The sequence below is a fragment of the Coloeus monedula genome (genome assembly GCF_965178545.1).
Source record: "Coloeus monedula genome assembly, chromosome: 20".
NCBI classification, from domain to species: Eukaryota; Metazoa; Chordata; class Aves; order Passeriformes; family Corvidae; genus Coloeus; species Coloeus monedula.
The window spans coordinates 3,538,314-3,562,191 of record NC_138800.1 but is presented as its reverse complement, the minus strand read 5'-3'; the positions used below and the strand labels follow the sequence as shown (position 1 = coordinate 3,562,191).

The 23,878-nt window shown below is 44.8% G+C and overlaps 1 protein-coding gene across 1 annotated transcript in view; it reads right to left on the bottom strand.

The window, feature by feature from the left end:
* MYBBP1A (MYB binding protein 1a) overlaps positions 1-23,878 on the bottom strand; it is a gene marked incomplete at its 5' end in the record, with an annotated part of 59,144 nt that overhangs the window by 34,481 nt on the left and 785 nt on the right. The window contains 21 exons of the mRNA XM_082294379.1: positions 2,499-2,567; positions 4,098-4,229; positions 6,476-6,581; positions 7,804-7,938; positions 8,786-8,943; positions 9,996-10,160; positions 10,873-10,998; positions 11,636-11,725; positions 12,469-12,620; positions 13,673-13,760; positions 14,158-14,266; positions 14,914-15,117; positions 15,851-15,976; positions 16,558-16,665; positions 17,316-17,605; positions 20,108-20,225; positions 20,412-20,579; positions 20,869-21,059; positions 21,903-22,010; positions 22,432-22,506; positions 22,915-22,998. Of these exons, the coding sequence (XP_082150505.1) occupies positions 2,499-2,567; positions 4,098-4,229; positions 6,476-6,581; positions 7,804-7,938; positions 8,786-8,943; positions 9,996-10,160; positions 10,873-10,998; positions 11,636-11,725; positions 12,469-12,620; positions 13,673-13,760; positions 14,158-14,266; positions 14,914-15,117; positions 15,851-15,976; positions 16,558-16,665; positions 17,316-17,605; positions 20,108-20,225; positions 20,412-20,579; positions 20,869-21,059; positions 21,903-22,010; positions 22,432-22,506; positions 22,915-22,998 (2,802 nt within the window). The remainder of the gene's footprint in view (positions 1-2,498; positions 2,568-4,097; positions 4,230-6,475; positions 6,582-7,803; positions 7,939-8,785; positions 8,944-9,995; positions 10,161-10,872; positions 10,999-11,635; positions 11,726-12,468; positions 12,621-13,672; positions 13,761-14,157; positions 14,267-14,913; positions 15,118-15,850; positions 15,977-16,557; positions 16,666-17,315; positions 17,606-20,107; positions 20,226-20,411; positions 20,580-20,868; positions 21,060-21,902; positions 22,011-22,431; positions 22,507-22,914; positions 22,999-23,878) is intronic.

The window sequence follows — 23,878 nt, the reverse complement described above, 5'->3', positions numbered from 1 at the left end:
CAGCATCTGAATGGCTCCTGAATTTCCTACAGGATCTTCTCTGTTACCACTGCCCAGAAACTGAGTTTGACAGACCTGTAGCAGCCCACAACAGCACGCACAGGAACAACAGTGCACACACAGTTCAGGTTTGCTGTTTCTTGACCAGACCCCAGGCAGGCCCAGGCCTTGCTGTACACTGTGTTCTGCAAACCACCTCAGCCAGGCTGGTCCAGCGTAATCACTTAATGATCACGTTTAACTTTACACTAGAGGCCCCAGCAAGAGCAGAGCTCCTTGAAGTAAGAGCTGGGCATGTAGGCCAGTGGCCACAAGATCTTGCTTAGAGGCTCTAAAAAGGTAGGGACCAGTCTGGCTAAGAGGAGATGTGGAAGAGACCCCCAGCCTCCATGCTGCTCTCACAACCTTCCCAGGTACATGGGGTGAGGAGGAAGGAACACCCACCTCACATCCTCTTCACGAATCGCTTTTCATTTTGTTCACAACTACCTTAAAGCTCAACCTGAAGGTACATCTCCTCCTCCCCCAGGCTGGCTGGGACAGTGGCCAGCAGCCCTGCTGGGCCAGAGCAGGTTTCACTGCTGAACCCCAGGGTTCATTATCAGCCCAACACAAGACACCTGCCCAGAGCTAAGCCTCCACCTTCCCATGCAGAGTATGGCTCTTCCCACCTGGCACGGCCCTGGCACACCCTCCTAAAGGTATCTGCAGAGCCAAATCAGAATCCCAGTGGGATTAGCTGTCCACAGAGATGCAGCAGCCATATCCAGAACAATCACCACTAACAACAGGAGTGTCAGAACAGAAATTAAGCCTCCAGTCCCTGGGACTAAGCTAGTTTAATGATTAGAAGTCAATATTCAGGGCTAAAAGTGGAAGACCACCCCACTTGCCTCTCAGTCATCAGGGCTGGCCAAATTCAGAGTACCATGAGACCTTTGCTGTCTTCAGGACTCTGAGTTAGTACAGCCCTTTTGGAAGCTGAGTTCTTCCACCTCATTTTCCCAGAAGCTGCCAGGGAGAAGTTATCCCCCTGCTTTACCCACATCACTTTGCCATGTACACCCACCTAACCTGACTCCTACCCTACCCATTAGGATACCACCAAAGCACATTTGCATTGAGAATCAGTGGGAAAATTTAATCGAAGACCTAACAAACTGGACATATGATGCTGGGAAGCCAGAATGCCTGAAAAGGAAGCACTGCATAAAAAATGTAAAGCTGCAACTCCAAGCTCCACAGGCTTTCGAGAGCTCACTCTCCATGTGCCTTTGTTTGAACAGCAGTATATCCATGTTCTGTACCCAGCTCCCACACACTCCACACGTCCTCCCCTACTCCTCCCACCTACAGGCAAACAAGCTCTGCAAACAAAGCTCGAGCAGCTTTGTGGAAGCCCTGGTAGAAGGACAATGCTATTCCCTGTGGAGAAGCAAAGATACCCACATAATGGAGCTGTCTGCTTGGGATGCTGTTCTGGTCGCTTGAGGATGGGATCAAGTATGGGCCTTACAATAATTTGTTATTTGTGTAACACATCCTTATTACCATCCACTGAAATTATTAATAGCTTAATTCACTCTTTTTGTTTTGTTTGTTTTGTTCTTCTTTAAATCAAAGCCATTCCTGTTGGATAAAACAGTCTGAACTGCAATTTACACTGACAATGTAAAACAGCCCTACTGTAAACACATACCTACCCCTTCACATTCCCTCCAATGATCAGAAACAATAAAACAGCTATTTATGAAACAGAAAGATCAATCTAGGATGCACTTCTGCAGGAGACAGACACAGGGTACAGCTGGGGGGTGGGAAAGTTTGAGACAGTGCTACTGGCCTAGAGGGGTTTTGGTTATTAACTGTGTGGAAGGCCCCCCCACTGCAGTGAAAATCCAGACAGGCCTCATTCCCTGCACCAGCAACACTGAGCTGTGCACTCACCCTGCAATGTTTTATTGATAAGGCCCAGTAATTTTGTGTTAGTCAGGCACAGGCAACCAACCATCAAAAATCAGATCTGTGGCACAGGTGGTTTTAAACTAAATATAGCAACACATGGACTAGAAAATGCAGGACAGCTAGCAAGGCACAGAACCTGACCTCGAGGTAGCATGAGGAGGCAGGGATTACAGCATGCTCCATTAATACCAAGGAACATCTTACCAAGAAGGAAGTAATCAAGGAATAAGCAACTGGAGTCAATGCCTACCACCATCTGGTCTCAACCCTGAAAGCTGCAGGCAGTTTTTAAAGGAGATGCTACCAAAGAACCCCCATGATTGTGGATATATTGTGTGGCATTTCCACAACTTCACACACCTGAAGCAGCAAGGCAGTATTTGCAAAAGCTCTGGTCCCCCAGAAGCCACTTCCAAAATTGGGCAGCCCTAAAGGCATATTATAAACATATTAAAAATCATCTGAACTGCCATGTTTAAATGACTTCTCTGATTGACTGTTTTACAGCTTTGTTTGTTTACTTTCATTCTTACCTGCTGATGTTGCCTGGCTGCTGCTGTGATAAACTCAACAAGAGTATCTAATAACGGCTTACACATGATCTGTAACAAAGAAAGACACAGTCTCTTGTTAGTGGTTTGCTGACAGACAGGAGTTTGTTTTTCAAGCAAAATAGCCTATATTTTACACAGCTTCCTGAGCAAGAAGAAAATGACACAAGAAAGAGAAATGCCCAGAAATCAACAACAGCTTATTTGAAAATTAACAGCTTTGTTCACACCACCTCTGAGTGAAATTTTGATCACAACAGAACACAGCAGCAAAACTCTTCACCTCTATTCACTTGGAAAAATCAGGCAAGTATTTTTCACCCCCTGTGTTCTGCTTACTGATGACTAAAGTCTGCATCTGGCTGACACTTTCTGTAGTGTCAGTTCACTTTGTGCAGAGCCCCAGTTCCAGGCAAAGGAGAACACGTTGAGTTGTAGCCAGATGTGGACTGGTCTCTTCTCCCAGGGAACAAATGACAGGACAAAAGGGAAGGGCCTAAAGTTGCACCAGGGGAGGTTTACATTAGGTATTAGGAAAAATCTCTTCACTGAAAGGGTTGTCAGGCACTCACACAGGCTTCTCAGGGAAGCAGTTGAGTCACCATCCCTGGAGGTATTTAGAAAGACGTGGATGTGGTGATTTTAAAAGACGTTTCTACAAGGAACAGTCATATGGAATCCACAGGCTCCACAAACCTGCAGATGGGATCTTAGGTTTGCTGTCCATGTGGGCAACACACAACCTTGCTCTCCCTCCATTTCTCAAACTTACGTATGAGGCAGCATGGGCTGGTGTCCTAAGAAACCTGGCAAGCAGAGGAACTCTCTCCTGGATAGAGTCCCTCAGAGTCTGAAAGCATCTTCCCCCAGTTACACAAGCCTACAGCTCCTCCCACCCTCATGTCAGACATCAATTCTAAAAGGTTTCAAGAAAGGGCTTCTGGCAGCTGTCTCTAGCTTGCTCTGACCTAAAAATCCCTGAAGAATTGTATGACATTCAGGCCCAAGGCCTGTTTCTTAAAAACTGGCTGTCCTCATCGTGGAGACCAGCCCCAGGCATAGGTCAAGCTTGCAGGAAATACCTCAAACATTTCAGACACTTGCACGGTCTGAGTATCAGGCTTGGAGATTAGATTCCAATTAGACTTTACACTCCTCAGCCTTCCTGGAAGAAAACTGAGAAACTGAGCATGCAGTTGGAGCAGAGATGGACAGGAGCTACACTGGTTGTTCAAACAAGGTGACCTGTGTTGCCTTTGTGCAAAATTTGCTCCTCCATTTTTTCTTGAATACTGGTAAAAAATTAGAGCTTCTTAGGCTATGTTTTAAAGAGCAGCCTTCTGTTCACCTGCTTTCTGCATGCAGTATCCCAGTCCAAACCCTAAGTAAGATCCTGGCCTCCTGCAGTGTTGCTATAAAAACATGCAGAATTAAGAGTCTGGTGAAGATCCAAGGAAACCTCACAGCAGTTTCAAAAGTCTGCAGTAAAGCAGGGAAGTTTCTCTCCCTACTTTCCCCAGAATTATAATCATACTTTGGAGCCAGCAGAAGACAACATAGCACACAGTCAGCAGCACTTACTGGGAAGCGTTTGAAGAGATCGTGGAACATGGAGCATGTAAGGGGACTGTTCCGTTTACTAAGGAACTGGGTCAGTGCCTGCTGATAGATAACAGCCACCTTCTTCACATTCAAACAACCTGGGTTCAAAAGCTGTAGGGAAAAAACCAGAACAAAAGCTTTTCCAGTGAAACACAAGAATGAATCACTAACAATGAATAAATTAATTTTCATAATTTCTCAAGAGATTTTTCCAACAACTAAATATATTTGAGATATGACACAGAACCATGAAGAAACAACCAAGTGGGCCCCATATATGCTCTCCCAGGCACTGACAGCCATATGACCTTTTCACCAAAGGGCAGCACAGCTTCCTAGCAGGACTACACAAACTCCATGTAGTGTGGGGGCTGTGCTCTAGGTTTGGGGTTGGCACATCTAATACACAAGGCTCACAGAGCCCATCCTGCAGTAGCTGGGCTGTGCACATGGTGTTCTCAGCTGAAGAGCTACTTGAATCTGTAGATTTTAGTGTATGTACGTATTTGTATCTACATACACTTAGCAGCTATGTCCAGGACTCCTAGATACTCAGCAGACAAGCCCTAGCACTGATCAGGGATCCGGCAATTCCAAAACTGTGTCCATGCTCCAATATCCCCCTCTGGTGGGGAACAAGAATCCCAGACACATAGCAACCATTTGAGACCTGCTCAGGCTACATGGATCTAAACAAACAGGAGTCATTGAAGAGCCAAGTATGGAGCACTGCATCCCAACGTTCCTGACTGTTCTCATATTGCCAGGGAAATACTGCTCTTTGGGAAGAGCGAAAAATTAGGGCCCAGGACGAAAAAGCTGTAATCTTCAAGGTAGTGAACATGTGCCCAAGCAATTTTTCCTTGGCCCGACGGAAAGCTAAAGCCATGTTAACGTGGTGTCCCGTTCTCAGGTGAAACTCCCAGTGCTACTGCAGCTGAACACAGGCTAAACTGGAACAAAGCAGATGGGTCTTGAAATGTATGACCTCAGTTTTTCTAGCTGAGTGTCTCTACTTAGCACCTATTTGACACACACATCTGCAGAGGAAAAATTGATTCCTCCTTCCATGCATATATTTACTGTAAAAAACTTCTTCTATAGTTTTTCCATAAATTTGGCTACTGCATCCTAGTGTCTGCTCTAGTCCCACTTTCCTGCTTATTGAAAAGCTCCAAATTAAGCTCACATAGCACAGCTCACTGGAAAGACACCACACTTTTGTCTCTGGTTCCCCACAGCAAAACCTCCCTGGCCTCAAGACAATGTCAGCACCAGCAGCATCACGCGAACTGAGCTGTCACTTCCCTCAAACCAGCAGCTCACATCAGTTACTGGCTCTGTCCCTGCCTGGTCAGGACCAGAGCTCTGCTCCCATTGGAATAAGAGGCTTCCCTGTGAAGCTGCATAAGGGTGCTGTGAAACATGTCTCACTATAGCCTCAAAGTCAAGTATGTTGTTCATATTCCCCCCAGAGCTCCCATTTTGTTTTTCTTTCACAAAAGGCCTAGCACTGCAGGAGCTACTTGGATTAACACCCTCGGCTTCTCACTAGCCCTAGAAACACTGGCTGTCTTTTCAGCCTCCAGTAATACATCAGTGTGTGTAATTTCCATGAGGGAGCTCCATTTCTTTTTCTACCCCAAAAGACGTCAGCAGGATTAAGGCACTAATCCCTGTGCTCAGTTAGAGGGGTTCAGCAGCAAGGTCAGGATCAGCTGGTGAGACTGAGACACTACTTGCTACGTTTCTAGTGGAGGTGACCGGAGTGGGCTGCCCAATATAAAGGGTCACCATACTGTGAAATGCAGCAGACACAGTAGGTGCTAGGGGATCAAGAGTAAGGGTCCCCTAGTAATGGACACCTGTAGCACAGGCAGATGAAGTCTCCCTCCGAACAACAACCACCAAAATCAGGGCTGCTCCACATGCTCTTCACCCTTCACTCTTCACCTTAGACCAAACCTCAGGGGAATAGGAATTTACTCTCATCCACATCTGTGTCTTCCTGCTCCTCAGCACCCTCTGGAAAAAAACTCAGAGTGACTGCCAGGAGTTTAATGGAAAAACCAGCAAATCAGGGAGGAGAACAGTGCAAATATACATCAGGCTTCTTTGGACAACCTGGATCCACTGAATCAGTTGCCCGTGTGCCTGTGGGCATGCAGGCACTGAAAGGCAGGAGGGTGAGGGCCAGAAAGGGATGGGGAACTTTCCAGTGTTCTGGAGATCATGTAGACAGGTACCTGCAAGCAGCAGGCCCAGTGACAATGAACAAGCAAGGCCCACTCAGCAAAACCAGGTAATGCAGCTTTACTGGCAAAAAGCACATCCTCAGGAGCAGCCTCATGTCTTACCTGACACGCCTGCTTCGCCCTGCTGTCACTCTGTTTCTCTGGCTCAGGGGGAGGCAGAGTTGATGCTGTGTTTCCTTTCAACACTTTCAGCAGGTATAATGAGGCACTATAGAAGAAAAGGGAAGAACACAGCAGTTACCACAGTGCCACAGTGCCACTGCAAAGCCACCTGAGGGCAGGAGGCCAAGCAGCGCAGGCAGCTTATTCTGTAGCAAAGATGGTTACAGAATTTGCGAGGGCCCCTTCTCTCAGTCTAACCCACTCTGGCCAGACCTAAAGACAGAGAAATCTTAGGAAGCTGAATCATTATATTATTTACTGTTTTCACAGTCAGATATGCCCACTATCAGCCTGGTTTCCTCAAGCTCAAGCTTTTGCACTGCTGGAGGAGTTCTGCACTTGCCCAGGATTTCTGAGCCTGCACAGCTCAGCCAGTGCTGCAGCATGGCCTCAGCCCCAGCTGCCACGTGCTGGAGAACTCAGGCATATCCATTGGGAGAGTGTGCAAACCTCTGCGCTTTTGGAAAACGCAGTATTTACTGCGCACTGCTCCACTGAGGACTGCCACTGCTGGGAAGCTGTCAGGGAGCCATGCAGCACACACAGACAACCCTTTGTTGCCAGAAGTAGCACGGTTCCTGCACAGCCATGGGGCAGATGTGCTGCAGAGCCAACACTGTCCAGTGACACTGGGTTGACTACACAACATGGTATCCACTGCACACACAGTTGAGTCGAAAAATCCCAGACTGAGTATGAAAGTCCTCATGAAACTGGCTGCATGTCGCAAGAGAGCCTGCTGGTAAATGGCACTCCCATTTACACCACGGAACAGCAAGAACACTCATCTTTCTAACAAATACATATCTGGCTTATCCTAATTTTCCTGTGTTCTACAGCAAAGGAGAAAATACTGGTATGTACAGTCAGGACTCGATCACTATTGTCCTCAGTGTGCTATCATGGAGACAGTAAACACTGCATTTAAAGAATAATCATCACAGATTGACTAGGAATTACACTCATCCCCCACTGAATCACACACACTGCATTACTCCCAGAAGAAGCCACAAGAAAGCACTTCCCACCAGCCACAGCAAAGCTGTACCAGACCATTTCTGTATCACAGAAGCTATAAAAGACAACCACCAAAAAACAGACATGCTTGAAAATGCTTCAGATTGCCAGGAGTGACTAGTCCTTATGTAAGACACAGATGCTGGTACCAAGCCTTCTGCGAGGCTCTCGCTTCCCAGACTCTTAACACACAACACCACACCTGCTCAGATCTCCCAGCATCAGCTGAGATGCTCCTTACGAACACTCACCTGAAGTAATAGAGAGCCACTGCAGAGTCGGTGTGCTTGCAGGCTTTCTTGACAAGTCTTTGCACTAAAGCGTGCACATCTTCTTGCAGGGAGGCCACTCTCTTGCAGTACTGCTTATTGCGGCACAGCGAGTTCCTGCACAGCATTAAAACAAACCCAAAGCCATTACCTACAGAGAGAGCTCTGGGGAACAGATGGCCAGGAACACTTATCACTTTATCAGGGTGAGTGAGAACAAAACCAGAACACACTGAGTGATAAGAAACAATGCTAGCTGTGGGCAGCACGTGGCTGTGGCAAGAAGGGTGAGAACACTTAACCACTCTTCACCTTCAAGCACAAATATAGGCATCAGAGCTGACTTCCCTTCAGAGCTCCCACAAAGAGGACTGGCTTCCTCAAACCTTGTTACTTCACAACTGCTTCTCAACTGGGGCGAGAGAGCAGCACTGAAAATGCTTTAGAGAGTGCTGAGGATGTCAAGAAGTGGTGCACAGAGGACACACGTGACACAGAATGCATTAAGTCTGTCTAGCTGGTCTCATCCCTCACTTCTGGCCCTGAACAGAGGATTTGCACTCTGCCTGTCTCAGAAATAACTTGTTGAGTGTTTGTTCCAGCCACAGCAGCAATCCTGTAAGCCTTGGGAGTTGTTGCATGTCAGACTCAGAGGCCAGAGGCCCATGGAGGTAGTCAGTGACATGGCTCCATACCTGCAATACCTGTGTTAGTTCCTGAGGCTTCCACCTGCAAACAGGTTTGACACTTGAAGTCCTTTAGCCTAGAAAATCCAGACCCTAATTCCTTTCCTGCAGGTTATAACTAAGCACTGTGTATATGTGTGGTGCTTGTAATCTAACCCTACACAACCTATAAGCATAGCAACTGCCTTCAGCCTTAGGCCAGCTCCTGGTGTTCAACCAATACCACAGCTGTTTATCAAAAGCCATTGTCTATTATCTGGAGGTATAAGGATACTTACTTGAAGATACTGGCTGTTTTCTGGAGGAAGTCAACCTCCTGCTTGTCAGAGTCTGAGCTCATGCACTGTTCAATTAGCTGAAGCAGTGGCTCAATGATATCAAACACCAAGGGGTTCTCTGCTTGCTTAATCAGGAACACATCGATCAGATCCAACACCTGCAAACACAGAGTTACTGATGTGAGGAGTACAGCAGACAGTGAAACAAGATGGATTTACCTAGAGCAGCTACCAGTAGGCTTTGGAGCAGCTGGAAGGGGCTGAAGAAAATTATTTGCAGCTGAGATCTGTACATATTCTGGTATCATTTGTACAGTTAGGGCATGGGAAACTGGAAACTAAAATTTGAAACTGAGGATTAAGAGTTGTCTGTTGGTTTCAACTTTATTTCATGCAGTGACACCATTTAGAAAGAACAGTTACAAGAATCAGTGTCACCTGGCCAGACCTGCAGCCACTCTAACCCGGCACAGGTCCCTGTTAGCACCACTGACTGACAGCTCTCACCCCTGCAAGCCCCCCTTGAATTCCAGACAGTACATTAGCATAAAATCAGCCTTTTTCATAAAATAGCATCAGAAGGGAAACGAAGTAGAGCCACTGGCTCACTTCACTGTTCAGCCTTCACCTTGGCTAACCTGACTCCTGACTCCCACTTCTGTCTGGGAACGGCTGGAGTAGTCCCTGGATGCTGGAACGTCCCAGAAGGTCCATGCTGACGCCAGGCGGCCTGAACTCAGCATTACAGTTACAACCAACCAGGGTGTTTATTACAATCCCGCCTGATTTTATGGGCATAACAAGCCAATAAAAGCTTATGTTGCAAAATGACCCGAGGCATTTTATACACGTGTCACTAAGGAACACCAAGCTTGTCCAGTTTACAAAAACTGACAAACCTCTTTGGGTAGCTGCAGGAAATTTAAATTTAATAAATTTAAGCATTGCAGATCAGCAAATGAAAACCACGGTGAACTTCTTGACAGCACAATCCTGGTTATTAAACAGGCCTGTGAAGCCTCAGTCACTGATCCCAACAGTGGCGTGCCAGGTGCTGTACAAAGCCAGAACAATCCAGTCCTAGCTTCCAGGAGCTCACAATATATGTGAATGTCCAAGCTGTTCAGTGTTAGGTAGCTCACCGCATGCATAGGCTTCAACTAACATGCTACTAAGCCAGAGGTCTTCACACCAAACACTTCTGTCCCACCTTAGCCTTGAAATCCCTCCGCAGAATCTTCTCTTTCCGCATTCTGTCTTTCTCATCTTTCTTCGCCTGGATCCGTTTCTGCTGCTCAGCAAAAAGGGCTGAGATGTTCTTGTCAAGAGCCATCATAGCCTCATCATCCAGCTCTTCATCACTCTTATCTCCTTCCTTTTGATTTTAGAAGACAAAACCCAACTCATCAACTCATATACTTCAAAAAGACAGGGGGGAGGGAACCAGAGCCAAGACCACACTCCAGTAGGGATATAGTTAACCCAGAATAATACTGCAGGGAAGGAACACAGATGCTCAGGCCCATGAGAAATCTCACTTATATTTCCCACCAGGTAATCTGGCTGCACAGCACTAACATGTCGAGAGGATCAGAAGAGGAAAGAGGCTGAAGTTTTGACCTGACTCTCTCTGTGCTGTTTCTCCTTCAGTAAAGCATTTCATATGTTCCTAAGTCTGCAACCTTTATGGGAATCATTAAACCAAACTCTATCACTGCTACAGTAACTCTCCAGAGTAGCCTTCAAGGAACACTCCTCCACACAGGCCAGCCAACACACGGAACAGTATCTCAGTGCTTTAGTTCACATCAATCTCATTTATTACAGGCAGGAGCACAAGCTGTGTCAGGCTAGACTGGACAAGCTGAAGTGCTCAAGAAACATAAAGTGCTCTCAGGAACAATAAATAAAAGAACAAGTGACTTATTCCCACAGCTCACCTAAGATCCTGAGCTGTTTTAAGTGCCATACAAAGATGGCTGCCAGGGCTGTGACTGCATGAGTTCAGGCAGGATGTGGGTTACTAGATCATCTCCCACCACCCCAAACTCCTGCTATCTGTATGAAGGTAGGCAGTAAAAACATACCAAAGTATTCCCTGCTTGGAGAACTTTCATCAGCTGACTGCGAAAATTATCATCAACTTCTTCACTCTCCTCATCTCCACTGTCAGTGCTGTCTTCATCCGAGGAATCCTCACTTCCTTCCTCATCCTAAGGAAGGAAAGTTCATCTCCTGAGCCCACCATACAAGATGAACTCAATTCTCAGAAGTGTCACTGTTCAGAAATAAAAACTCAACCCTCCCCTCCCCTACTGCTTTCCTTCTAGCCCTCAGGTTCAAGTACAGACACCTCAGATAATGGGGTATCACGTCTCCACAAGAGCTAAAAGTGGAACATAATACAGACTTCTCTGTCATATTAAATAAGTATCAAAGAGAAGCTTCCAAGGAACAGCTCCCATGTGACCCTCCTCTCTGCCGATGCCTGTGACTTGAACCTCTACAGTCCTTAAAAGAGTGAGATCTGGAATCCAGCTGGCTGTGCATCACAGCCACAATTCTGTCTGTGGCTGCCAAAAGGAGAGGCCTGTGCTCATTCTAGGATGCAGCTATTTCTTCTCAGAAAGGCATCTATTCAACCAGCCACACCTACAACAGCAGGCCAAGAGACTCAAGCATGCACTTCCAACAAGCCATTTGTGTGTTGCACCTTTAAAGTAAATCTTAATAGAGCGACAGCTGTTTTCCTCAAATAGAAAAATGATGTTAATCTCTTACCACAGCTCAGGAGAAACATTATACACTAAGGATATGAAGAGTGTTTGTCACTGGCAATGGCACAATTACCATGTCCTGTGAAGATTTGGTCTTTTTGTTCGATTCTTCCATCACAACGACTGCACTTTCTTCATTTTGCTCTTGGTTAGGGTCAAAAACCTACCAAAAAAAAAAAATGCACTTGTGTTTTTTCAATGTTTTGTTTTAAAGCATTTCTTGTGTACAACAGACAGAAATTTCAGCACAGTAAACCAGCTAAATAACAAAATTTTAAGTGAGGACATTAAGTTTCTGCTTGTTAACATGCCAAGGTCTTTCTGTAAGTAAAAAAAATGTGGAGAAAACTGAAGAGGCCAGTGGCATCGCACATCTTGGTTTGCTACAAATGAAGCAGTTGGTTCATTGCAAAGTACCTGACAGCCCATCTTTGCAATCCACACATTACTTTCTCAGTAGACACCGCACTTCTTAGTTGTACGACCAACTCAGATTTTTGGTGTCACTTAGTTTTAGCACATCTATGAAAAAAACACCTTTCTAGAAAAAAGAAATGCTACCATTATACTCACATGTAAGATCTACCAGTTATATAAACTGACCCAGGAATTTCTTCAGCCTAAAACTACCAAATAAGACAGCTTAAAGTTAGCAGATCTCAAGCTCCTGTAAAAAAAACAACCAAACAAAAAAACCCAAGAAACAAACTGCTCCTCCACAAAAACAAACAAAAAAAAGCCCCAACACTCTCTAAACTACAGTTCAAATTCAGTAGCACACATCATCAGACATTTCCTAAATCAAGTAGACTTTAAATTAAACCCAAAATCAAGATGTGCTAGTACACACATCTGTTAGAGACAAAACAGGCAAACAGTACAAGGCCCTGCTAGTGCCTCACTTACATCCAGGATCAGCTGCAAGCCCCTCTTGGTCAGGTTAGGGCATATCCATACAAACACACTCTTGGAAATCCGACGCAAGAGGAGGCTGGGCTGGGCAAGGAGGGAGAGAAGGATTTCCACCATCACCTCAACCCATCCTGGCTCTGAGATGTCTGCACAGGAACAAACAAACAATGACAGGAAGAGATGTTGGTACATCAGTAAGAAACTACAGAAAAATTCACCAAGGAATAAAAAACAGAATTGTCCTTCTAGCTGACTCTTCAAAGTACCCACTCAGCAACACAGACCAGAAGGCTGGGAGGGAGAAACCACAGGGAGAAACATGCTTGAAATGGTCTTTTGACCACTGCAAAGCCTTACCAGGTAACAAGAGCTACTATTAATTAAATCACTACTTAGATTAGCAGTTCTGCAAGTCCCATGACACCTGCTTGGCCACATTAAAGCAATTAGCAGCTGGTCAGCAAAAGTATATGCATTTTATAGTGTTTTCAATGAAATCAGAAGTCGCACCAGCCCATGAAAAGTGATGGCATTTGAAATTCGTCCTTTAGTCCAAAAGTTTGGGAATCCTGATCTACAACCAACCAAACCACCAAAGAATTACAGCTTTTATTTTCACAGTGCCCTCAAATTGATTTACACAGATTTCAGGAGAACAAGACCACAGTTGGAGAGGAAATCAAAAGATCAAGCCAAGTTTTTTCCTGGTCAAGTCCCAACGTAGAGGGTCCACAGGCCCCAAACAAGGATCAGCCTCCATCTCCAAACATGCTGTGTATGCACCCAGGACACACTTAGTTTGCTCAGAACTTAAGCAAAGAAGAAAACATGCTTCATGCCTGCTAGGTGTTTGAGCCCACAGCTTTGCCAGGCAGACACCACCAGTTCACCACCAGTCAAGCTCATGGCCCACACAGAACAACAACTCAAGAGTGAACTCCCTTGGAGTGCTCACCCAAACAAGGGCAGCTGTGGAGCTCAGCTCTCCTTTCCGAGGCACACAGGAACACAACCCCCTGACAGAGAGCTGGAGCAGAAGACTTAGGCACGGAAAGAGAATGAAGAAGGGATTCTACTGGGGGTAAGTGCATCAAGCCAGAACCAATGCAGAGTGCTTCACTAATGCAGAATTGCCATCTTCTGTCTTTGACTGACCACTACCAATCCCACTCCCTTTCTTTCTGCAGGAAGGACTCACCAGTCTTCTTCTTCTTGGCTTCTTTGCTGAACGCCCTCTCTGTGCAGCTCAGAAGGTCACTCAGAACATCCACTGTTTCAGACTGATCCTGTTTGATCACAAGCAGACAGTAAAGGCTCAGAATTCCCCACTACCAACAACAACAGAAGGAATATGCTCCAAATCTAAGGACCACTCTAAACAGGTACAAATATTACAGTCAACTACTATAACTCTTTTGCAGAAAAAACCCATGAAATTAAGTAAAAATTGCTCCAGTCAGCAGCAAATCAAGAGCAGAACTAATGCTCAGGCCAAGCTTTGCCCCTTACAGATCTATGGGTAGTGTAAGAATCACAGTTTATTAGCTGCCAGTTGCCCATTTTCAGAAGCCAGAGGTTCTGAAAGGCTGGATCTCTGAACACAGAGAAACTCCCCATCTCAGTGTTCAGAAAGGCAGCTATCAGCATGTTTTATACCACAGAAATATTCTTCAGAGGTGTTACCTTGAAAAGATGAATGGCCATTGAAAGCAGAAGTTGTTGGAAAGCACCAACTTTGGCACTGTCTGATTTGTTTTCCTTCTTCTGCAGATTCTTCACAGACTGAAGTGTTCTGAAGAAAGAAACCTCTCTGAGTTTTTCGCAATTACAACAGCAATCTTCTCATATGATTAGACTAAAAATGTGACCATAACTGTAGTACTGTTTTGTGTAGTTGACATTTAATTTATCGGCACTGGATACACATACGGTACACAATCTTAACCCAGTAACAGTATCTCACTGAATGTGGGTTATAAAAAAACAGCACTTGTGCACAGACTGCATTCCTAATACCACAGCCAAGGCTAGACCTTTATAGAAAACTGAATTCAGAAAAGAGTCACTGAGAAGTTTGTACAGGCATTATTAGGAGAAAAGATGAGCAGACTGTTACAATCGTGTCTGGGAGAACGACTATGAGCAAAAACAGAAAAGGACACAGCTATCACATAATTAACACATAGAAGGAAGAGGAAGAAAGGAATGGGGTGAAAAGAAACAGAAAGATACTCCGAAACCCAGGCATGGGTGCAGGATACTCAAAGGAAAGAAAAAGAACTGCCAGGGCCTGTGAAATGGCTGTGCTACAGCAACCAGAACAGCAGGAGGCAGAGAGAATACAATGTCTCTTCTACTGTCCCAAAGAGAGACCAAGACCAGGGCTTTCCCACCTTTCTCACTTCACCAATCTAGCACCCAGTTTCCCAAGCCTCTCACCTTTCCCAGATATCCCTCTGTTCCTTGGTAAAAGGCTTCACAGTTTTGACATGCTCACTGGAGAGCAGCTTGTTGGCATATTCAACGAGAAGAAAGACCCACAGCTTCCCATCTGCAGTCACACCATGGACGTGCTTCTCTCTCAAGGCTGCAGCCTTTGCTGTATCCCCCAAAACAGGCAGAGTGTTTAATGTCTGAAGTAACCTGCAAAGAAAGACAGCCAGCATGTTACTGTCAGAGGAACCAAATGGCCTGCTCCCACTTTCCAAAATAATGCCCATCAGCAAAGCACTCTCATCCTACAGCTCTGGGCACTCACTGCCACCCAGACTGACAGTGCCCAACTTTCAACCCACACATGTACACAAGACAGTAATGTAGAGCTCATTATCTTTGTGGCCCCAAGCACATCTGGCGCTCTTAAGGACACAGTTAATCTCAGCTGTTTCCCACTCTGTGTCCCACCATGTCCTTTGCTTTCCTTCCACTGAGGTTTGGCAATCATCTAAAAACATCTACTACCAACTCTATCTCCCTTAGTACAGGGAGGGCTGTGGAGTCACCAGCACCTCACACGCAGAGTGGGCAGAAAGCCAACAGCCACAAGCACAACCCCAGCACCTCCCTCTTGGAGCCTTCCCCTTCCAGCTTGCAAGAGGCAATGGAAATATTATAGGAAAAAGCAGTATGAGCTCAACTCCACATCTGCCATATCATCTCACACATACACATCAGATTTGCCATGGACAAAACATGGATCTTTGAAAAATCCATTCAGGATCTCCTTTGAAAAAGCCATTCCCTGGTGCTGGAGTCAAAGAAATCCTCCAAAAGCAGCCTACCATTCCAAACGTCTTGCCTCACCATTCACAAGCTGATCTCATCCTCAGGAAAAAAGAGAAATTTCCAAGCTTAAAGCACACAATCAAATCCTTACCCAAAGAAGTAGTTTTCTGTCTCCATATGATCCCGTTCATTTAAGGGCTCTGATGGAAGGACACTCGCCTCAGCTATCTGGGAATTCTTTTTCTTAGCAACAAAGAAAGCATGGAAGAAGCAAAACCTAGAACAGACAGAAATAGGAACAAAATGAAAACCCAGATTGGTCACAACAAAGCAAAATCAGCCCATGTGTGCAAACCAAACAGCACCACATTCAAGATGTACAAGCACTGAAAACACTATTTACAATGAGACCCTTTTCTCGAGATACACAGGGTAAAGAAGAGAAGAAGATGCTCAGGACTTCACAAAAGTGAAGCACCAACACTTAAGGCCACAAAACACAATACTCAGACTGTCAGATGTGGATCATATTCTCCAAGACACTTTAAGTGACAGATAAATACCTATTAAGACCTGACGTTACAAGTAAAATCTTCAAGCAGTTTAGGCAAGTAGGAATGGAAAATTTATGGAAAACAAAGAGGACTAATGTGGTTTTAAGTGACAACTACTTACGGCACAGGTTAGTCCAATTATGCAGAAGGTATTTTGAAAACACAATATAGTCTCCTAAATTATTTATTATGGAACATTTCCATTACTGGATTTTCCTAGTGTCATGGGGACAGCTTATCTGGAATACTGCTGTTGAGCTAAAAAGAATTATCCCAAGCACACGTGTCTTTACATCAGTCTCACCTGGCAATGTCCATCACAAGGCTCTCTTCTTTTTTTGTTGCACTTTCAGTGATGCTAACCAGTCGGTGGATGATCCATTTTCTCAATCGAGCAGCCTTCTGGTGTGCTCTTTGAATAAGAAGGTGGGTACCATCAGCAGTCTGATCACTAACCCAACATAAATACACACCACACAATCCACTGCATCAAGAGGTGACTTTCAGATATTTAGAGGCTTTACACTAGAATTGGCAAAGTTACGTAGTAACAAAGCAACAGGTACAAAAGAAGAGATATAATCTTCTCAAGTTTGCCTTTTACTATGCAAAAGGTAATCTATTTACCCCACAGAGATTCTGCAGGTGAGCAAAAAGCGCTTCAAGAATTGCAGCAGTCAGTAGAGTGAGGTTTATAGGTGCACAGGTAACACATAACCTGGCCTGAGTGCCAGTGTGTCTAATACAGAGATAAAAGAGAGGCACAATTCCTACAAAGACCTGAGAAGCTGTAGTGAAAGAGGAAATCATGGGACATATTCTCCAAAGCAAATGTCAGGACTAGAAAAAGAAGAGAAAAGGCTCTTTTGGTGATCCAGTCTGCTTTGGGCAGGCTGGCTGGTTTTCACTATGCTTGCAGAATTTGCAGGATTGAATTTTGTCCCAGCAGAAGAGTCAGATGCTGGGGCTAAACTTTCTGAGACAGAGCAAATAAACAATTGTCAACTCATGGCAAGGGAAGCAGCAAACGCTGAGAAGAAGGTGCAATACCCATGTACTCACATGTCTGCATTTTCCCGGTTCTGTTTTTGCCGGTTACTTGAGAAGTCTAAACAACAGTCCAAGTCTGGCCTGAGGAACATGTCTTTGAGCCAGTAGATGTATTTTTGCAAGGCCACTGCCTGCAGATGTCTGACTACCCTGGAAGTACTCAACAACACTGGCTTCCCTTGATTGGTAAGGGTAGAGAAGCCCATCATCACAGCCAGCTGCCTCTCTGGGTCATCGCAGCCACTCAGAAAGGTATCTATATATCCCTCCATCTCTGTAGCAAACTTAAATCCCTGTGGAAACTGAAAAACACGGTCAAAAGAAGGAGGTTAGGAACTTCATACTCAGCCTGAGTGGCTCTGTAAATACAAATCATAGAATCATAGAATGGCCTGGGCCGGAAGGGACCTCAGAGTTCATCTCATTCCGACTCCCTGCCATGGGCCTGAAGGGACAACTTCCACTAGATCAGACTGCTCCAAGCCCCATCCAACCTAGCCTTGAACACTTCCAGTGTAAATCACATGAAAGAATTTGGCTGCAGTAAGTAAATTAAAGTCACATGCCTGAATATTTGTCCTAAGGCTTACAGTCAGTCATCAATTTCACCTCATGGTATTCCTCTCATAGCAGCAGCCACTGTAGGCAACCACAGAATCCTGCCATGTACCAACATCAACCTTGTAACTTGCACCTTCCAGAACAGTGAGGCTTCAGTAGACTGACCACATGCTGGTCAGTGCAACTAAGCTCTCAGGCTGATCAACTCTTTACTTTGTGTGAAAGTTCCAGGGTGTTTCTCACATCATCTGCCTTAGAGTTTCCCTAGATTTGGAAATTCTCCACCATCAATTCCAGTTTCATCTAGCAGCCCTGGAGCCTGCTGACCTACAGGGGTTAGAATAAATGCCACCTCCTCTCCCTGGTGTCTCAGAAGCATTGAGGCATTCTGAAAGGAGGGGGAGTTGATATGTTTTAGCTTAAACTCAAACCCTGAAGTGTGGCTGTTTTGTGCTAAGTCTTATCTTCGGTCCTGCCACTGCCCCACAAGCCATACAGCTGGCAGGCTGCTGGCCTTGGACACTGTCCAGCAGCATAGAGATGACCAGGACATGTCCCATTTCACCATGCATCCCAATCCCTTACAGTCTTTCACAGCCCACAGTGTTCAATCCCACTCAACTTGTTCTGGAAAAAAAATATATGCTTAACTGGAGAAATCTCAAAGAGGCGGTTTCATTCCAGAAGTCCAACACATCTTTTTTTAAATTAATAAAACAACTTGTTTGATCTACTGTCACATTCAATACAGTGACCTAGCAGGAGCAAAACAGTAATGAAAGTCTAGGGAACATTGTTCTTTCAAATAAAGGAGCTATAAACTTGTAAATAACTACAAATCCATCCAAATATAACATAAATAGCCCTGAAAGAGATCTCAGAAAAAACACAATCTAGCAAGCTCCTGCTTCTACTGTTGGAGAACTCAGTACTTGTCCACCAATATGAAAACTGGGAGAAAAACTCCAGGAAAGACACTGTAAACAGGCTAATAGCTCTCAACAGAGGGTTCAACAATCACCTCTCAAGAAAAGTGAATCAGGTTTATTTGCTCCCTTATTGATAAAGTGGAATCAGGAGGATAACTGCCAGTAGATATCAGACTCCAGCTTTGTCTAGTTCCATCTCCAACAATCACCAGAATCCCATAAGGAAGTGCAAGGTAACAGCATTTACTTCCCAAAACAACCTACCTATGTCAAGAAACAAAACAAAATAAACCCCAAAACCAGACTCTAATTCAAACTAAGATCTTTTCTACTCTCTCATCATCAACAATATTAGGAGCTTCTCCTTCCATTTAGTCTCATTATCTTCACAGGATTTATACACTTCAGACAGGAACCAAATTAACAAATTTTTGATGCACATGGAAGAGCACAGCCTAATTTACTGTGCAACAAGCACAAAAAGTAAGAAATAGGAAAACTACTAAGCCAGTGGATAAATCCTGGAGAAAGCTTGGTCCATTCAGGCAGGCACCATGGTAAGCAGTATTTGCAGAGCAAACCCACACATCCATTGCTGCTTTGATAACAGAACAAAAAGATCACGCAGGCCTATTTCTCCCCAGAGACAACAACTATTTTTGGGCCCACATGAGGAGGTTTGGGATTGCGTTACCACAAAAAGCCAAGCTAAAACCTATTTTTATCAGTATTCCCCTTTTATTTTTCCTCCATTTATTACCGGGTCATGTTGTTTGCTGGCTTCCCAGAAGGGAAGGAGGAAGAGGAGTTCCAAAATCCAAGTCCAAATAAATTTTGTGCTTAAACCTCAGATGTGCTTACTGAAACAAGCACTAACAAACAAAAGCACGAGTTGTCCCTTTTTGTCTTTGTGTTCCAATGTTCATGCGACACCCAGCACAATGATAAACAAAAAGGAGCTTCTGGATACACAAAACCAAAGGGACTGTTAAAGGATGCCACATGACACTGTCAATTTGCTGAGGGCTGCCCTTCCTCTGCTTCTCCCATCATTAGAGCTTTCTCGGCAGCAGCAATGAAAGCAGGTGGAGCAGTGCTGAACAGTTTCCATTCCCTTAAAACAGGCAATGACAATCAAACACAGGCTATACTCAGTCCACTGCAACCAGTGGTCATACAGTAACCTTGCTTTTCATAAGAGTTCAAGGTCTAAAACTACATAAACTTTTTTTTATACAACATGATTTGAAACTAAAAGTGGGGCAGAGACAACTTGTGCTCAAGACATGGCCTTTAGCTTGTTCAAAGACCTACCTGAGTCGCTACCACATGATCTCCATAGTGCAGCATCACCTTCCCTTTGAGAACCACCTGCAGCTGCTCCATGGACAGCAAGGGGAGAGCACTGCCCAGCAATCGGTAGCACATGTAACTGAGTGGGAACAAAGAACATTCCCTCAGGCTAAGGCACAGCAGTAAATCCACACACAGGGGTAAGACAAAGAGGGAGTGCTGGGGCAGGCTACAGGAGCATGCAGAGAGATGCAAGTCAAAATCCCTGAGTCAAGAAACAGAAGGATAACATAGGAAACAACCAACAGTGTATGTTAAAACAAACCTCACAGGTCCTGATTTCTCCTTCAATAGCCCATTCTCCACAACTTCATTCCAGAACACTTCAAAAGCACCTTCCTTCAATGCAACTTGTAGCAAATCAAATACTACACTGGGCAATTTCTTGTCTTCCTTCTCAGACTTGGCAGCACTTTTCAGAAGCTCTACAAGTCTAGAAGAAGGAATAAAATAATGTGAGAGATCTGACCTGGAAGGGAATTGCAGAAGGCCAAATTCATCCTGCCGAAGGACACAGAACATTTCCCAAGAACTGCAGGCTGTGCCTCCTGGGAGAAATGACACAACCATAACTTGGGAACCTGCATAACAATTAACACCTAACCCTTAGCAGCACCTGTAGTGGCAAATACAGGCAGGTATCAGAATCACAGCCATATTTCTCTCACTGCTAGCCAGGAGAAAAAGAATGTTCATTTAAGCCTCCTTATTTAAGAACTTACCTGGAAATATTTTCCTTATTTACAACAGTAGGTGAGCCAAACAGCTTCTTCAGTTTCTTAGGTTTCAGAACACCGGGGAATTTCTGCATGCCCACAAGCAAAAGGTGCAGGTTCTCTGGAGATGTGAAGGCTGAAGAGAGGTCACCTTGCAAGATGTCAAACAGGACCTCCTCAAACACAGTTTCAGGAACCTAGACAGGAACAAGGGTGAAAGCATATGAGAAATATCTGAAGGCATCTTACTAACTTGCAGTGAAGCAAGTACATTAAAGTATCTGCATTGGAGGACATTTTACTAAAAGCTTGCAGTGTTCTGGAAACTCTAGAAATAGTCTTTATGTGACACAACGTAAAATAAATAACAGATGCGTCCATGACTGCCAGACAGTCCCAGGTGCTTAACCATGGGGAGTAGGACAGTATGTTGTCATCAGACAGCAATTCTGGTCAACTGACTCCAGCTGCAATTGTTCTCTTGCTGTCTGACTGCTCTGCCTGGACAACCCAGGCCAGGTAACCCACGCACACGGAAGCTCTCTATTTTTATTTAACACTGCTAGTCTTCATATCTACAAACAATGTCCACTTTAAAAAAAGGAAATAAACTATTTTCTTTTACTACATACTCAGAGTTCTTTACTCCTTGTCCCTACATCATTTCATTCCCCACAGCCCAAAATTCAACCTTAGGCCCAGACTTGGTGCATAAAAAAAGGTGGTTTGCTGTTCAGAGTTTTCAGCATACATCTATTCAAAAGAGTAGATGGTCTAACGCATCATCCAAGCAGGTGAACTGGGGAACAGACTGTGGGATTGTCCACGATGAAGTCAAACTAAGCTAAACCAGAGCACCCTCCCCAGAATACAAGCATCTGCCCACAGGCAGTATAGGGACAGCTCCCACAGTTTACACTCACTCTTCCACACTCCCTGTAACTTCCAGCCATGAACAAACTAAAGGAAAATCTGACCCCAAAGCCAAGCCCTCTCTTCCTCCCCACCCACCCCCACAACTCCACGCGCTGTGCCTGTACCTCAGAGGTGATGTCAATAAGAGTTTTGCGCGGGAGATCTCGGAGGTGCGTTTGGTAATTTGTCAGCTGCTGAAGAAGCTGGATGCTCTCCAGCAGAGCTTTCTGGTCCTAGAAAGGAAAGAGAAGCCAAAAACAGAGGACATATATCAGAAATTAAGCTGATGGCTCAGGTAGTAATCCACTCTTTAGATGTTTATGCCTGCTTGTAATAAGAAACAGACAATTGTTTCTTAATAGGCCACTCAGCTTTTTTCAAAATGGTGTTTTCCAGCTGGGTATGACAACAGACCCCTTCCTTCCAGGAGAGGTAGGAACCTCCTGTACTATTTGACACAGTTCCTACATTCTGCTCAGGAACAGACACTAAAAAGGCACAAAGAGTTCATGGGTTATGCAATAGAAATGAACTGACCTCGATGCTTCAACTGCCATTGCATCGATTACCCAGTGACCCAGCCTTCCTCTGTCAATCCTCTTTCCACATCAGAAGCCCCAGAACCAGAACTGACACACCTGACAGCAGTGTTACCTTCACAAGCCGCCCAGACTGGAACAGAGCCATGACTCCAAAAAAGTTCCCAAAAGCAGCATTTCTCACAAGTTTCTGAAAGGAAGGAAAAAAAAAAAAAAAAAGGAAGAAAGAGAAAATAGCTGAAAATCTACTTTCCCGAGAGGTTAGATTTCACATGCAGCTACATGATCAGTGGAACAAGATGGCAGGAAGATCCAGCCTTGAACACCTGACCATGGAAAGAACATACTGAAAAGCAACCCCCTGCACAATATTTAAGAACTGTCCTAGAGTACCTCTTCATCACACTGACAAATCTCAACTAAAACAGGGCCAAATGACAATGTCATCAACTTCCAGTTTTTAGAAATATTTGTTATTTCATTACAGTCATTTGCTCTAAGAAGAACCCTAAAACTACAGTATACACCAAGACTTCAAAGAACAGGGAACAATTAATTTAAAGTAGCAGTTGGCAAATGTTGTCATGAGCTGACTTACTTTCTTCACTTTTTCCAGATTGTGTTTTTCTTTTATCTGTTCCAAAATGCTGCACAGTGGAATTTCCTCAAAAGCCTGCAAAACCTGAGAAGAAAGATGGAATAGCTGTTTGCAGTTCTTCCATTTCATGACATATTGGGTTAAGCTAAACTAGAGCTGAACAGTTGTTCAGCACAGCAGCAGATGTGCTGCTTTATCAGGCCAGAATAAAGACAACCAGATCAGTAAAGATGTATAGAACAGGAACTAGGCTGGGAGAGCTGGGGTTGTGCAGCCTGGAGAAGGCTCCAGGGAGATCTTACAGCTTCTTCCAGTGCCTAAAGAGGCTCCAAGAGAGCTGCAGAGGGACTTTGGAGTCCCAGAGTGCCAGGACAAGGAGGAATGATTTCACATTGACAGAAGCTCAGTTTAGGTTAGATATTAGAAAGAAACTGTTCCCTGTGAAGGTGGTGAGGCCCTCACACAGGCTGCCCAGAGAAGCTGTGGCTGCCCCATCCCTGGAAGTGTCCAAGGCCAGGCTGGACAGGACTTGGAGCAACCTGGGATAGTGGAAGATGTCCATGCCCATGGCAGGGGGTGGAAGGAGATGATTTTTAAGGTTCCATCCAATCCAAACCATTTCTAGGATTCCATGCAAGCACAAATATTGTTACTGATATTCCAGGTTTTCTCTCTGTACATGACAGATTAATAATGAGAACATTTTGCTGAAACTACCTGACCCCATAACAGAGGTAATCAAATTCTTCACCATGGGCAAGGCCCTGATCAAAGCGGGAAACACATAAGCTCTTCTGCTTTATCAAATTCTCAGGTGAGATGAGGTCAGATACCACTGGTGATCCCAATTGCTGGGAGTCTTTGCTATGTCACAGACTCAACCACTGTGGAGGAAAAAACTCTGAAGTGTTTGTTAAAGGGTTGCCCTTTCAGATATCCCACATCAACAGACCAAGACCAGGGG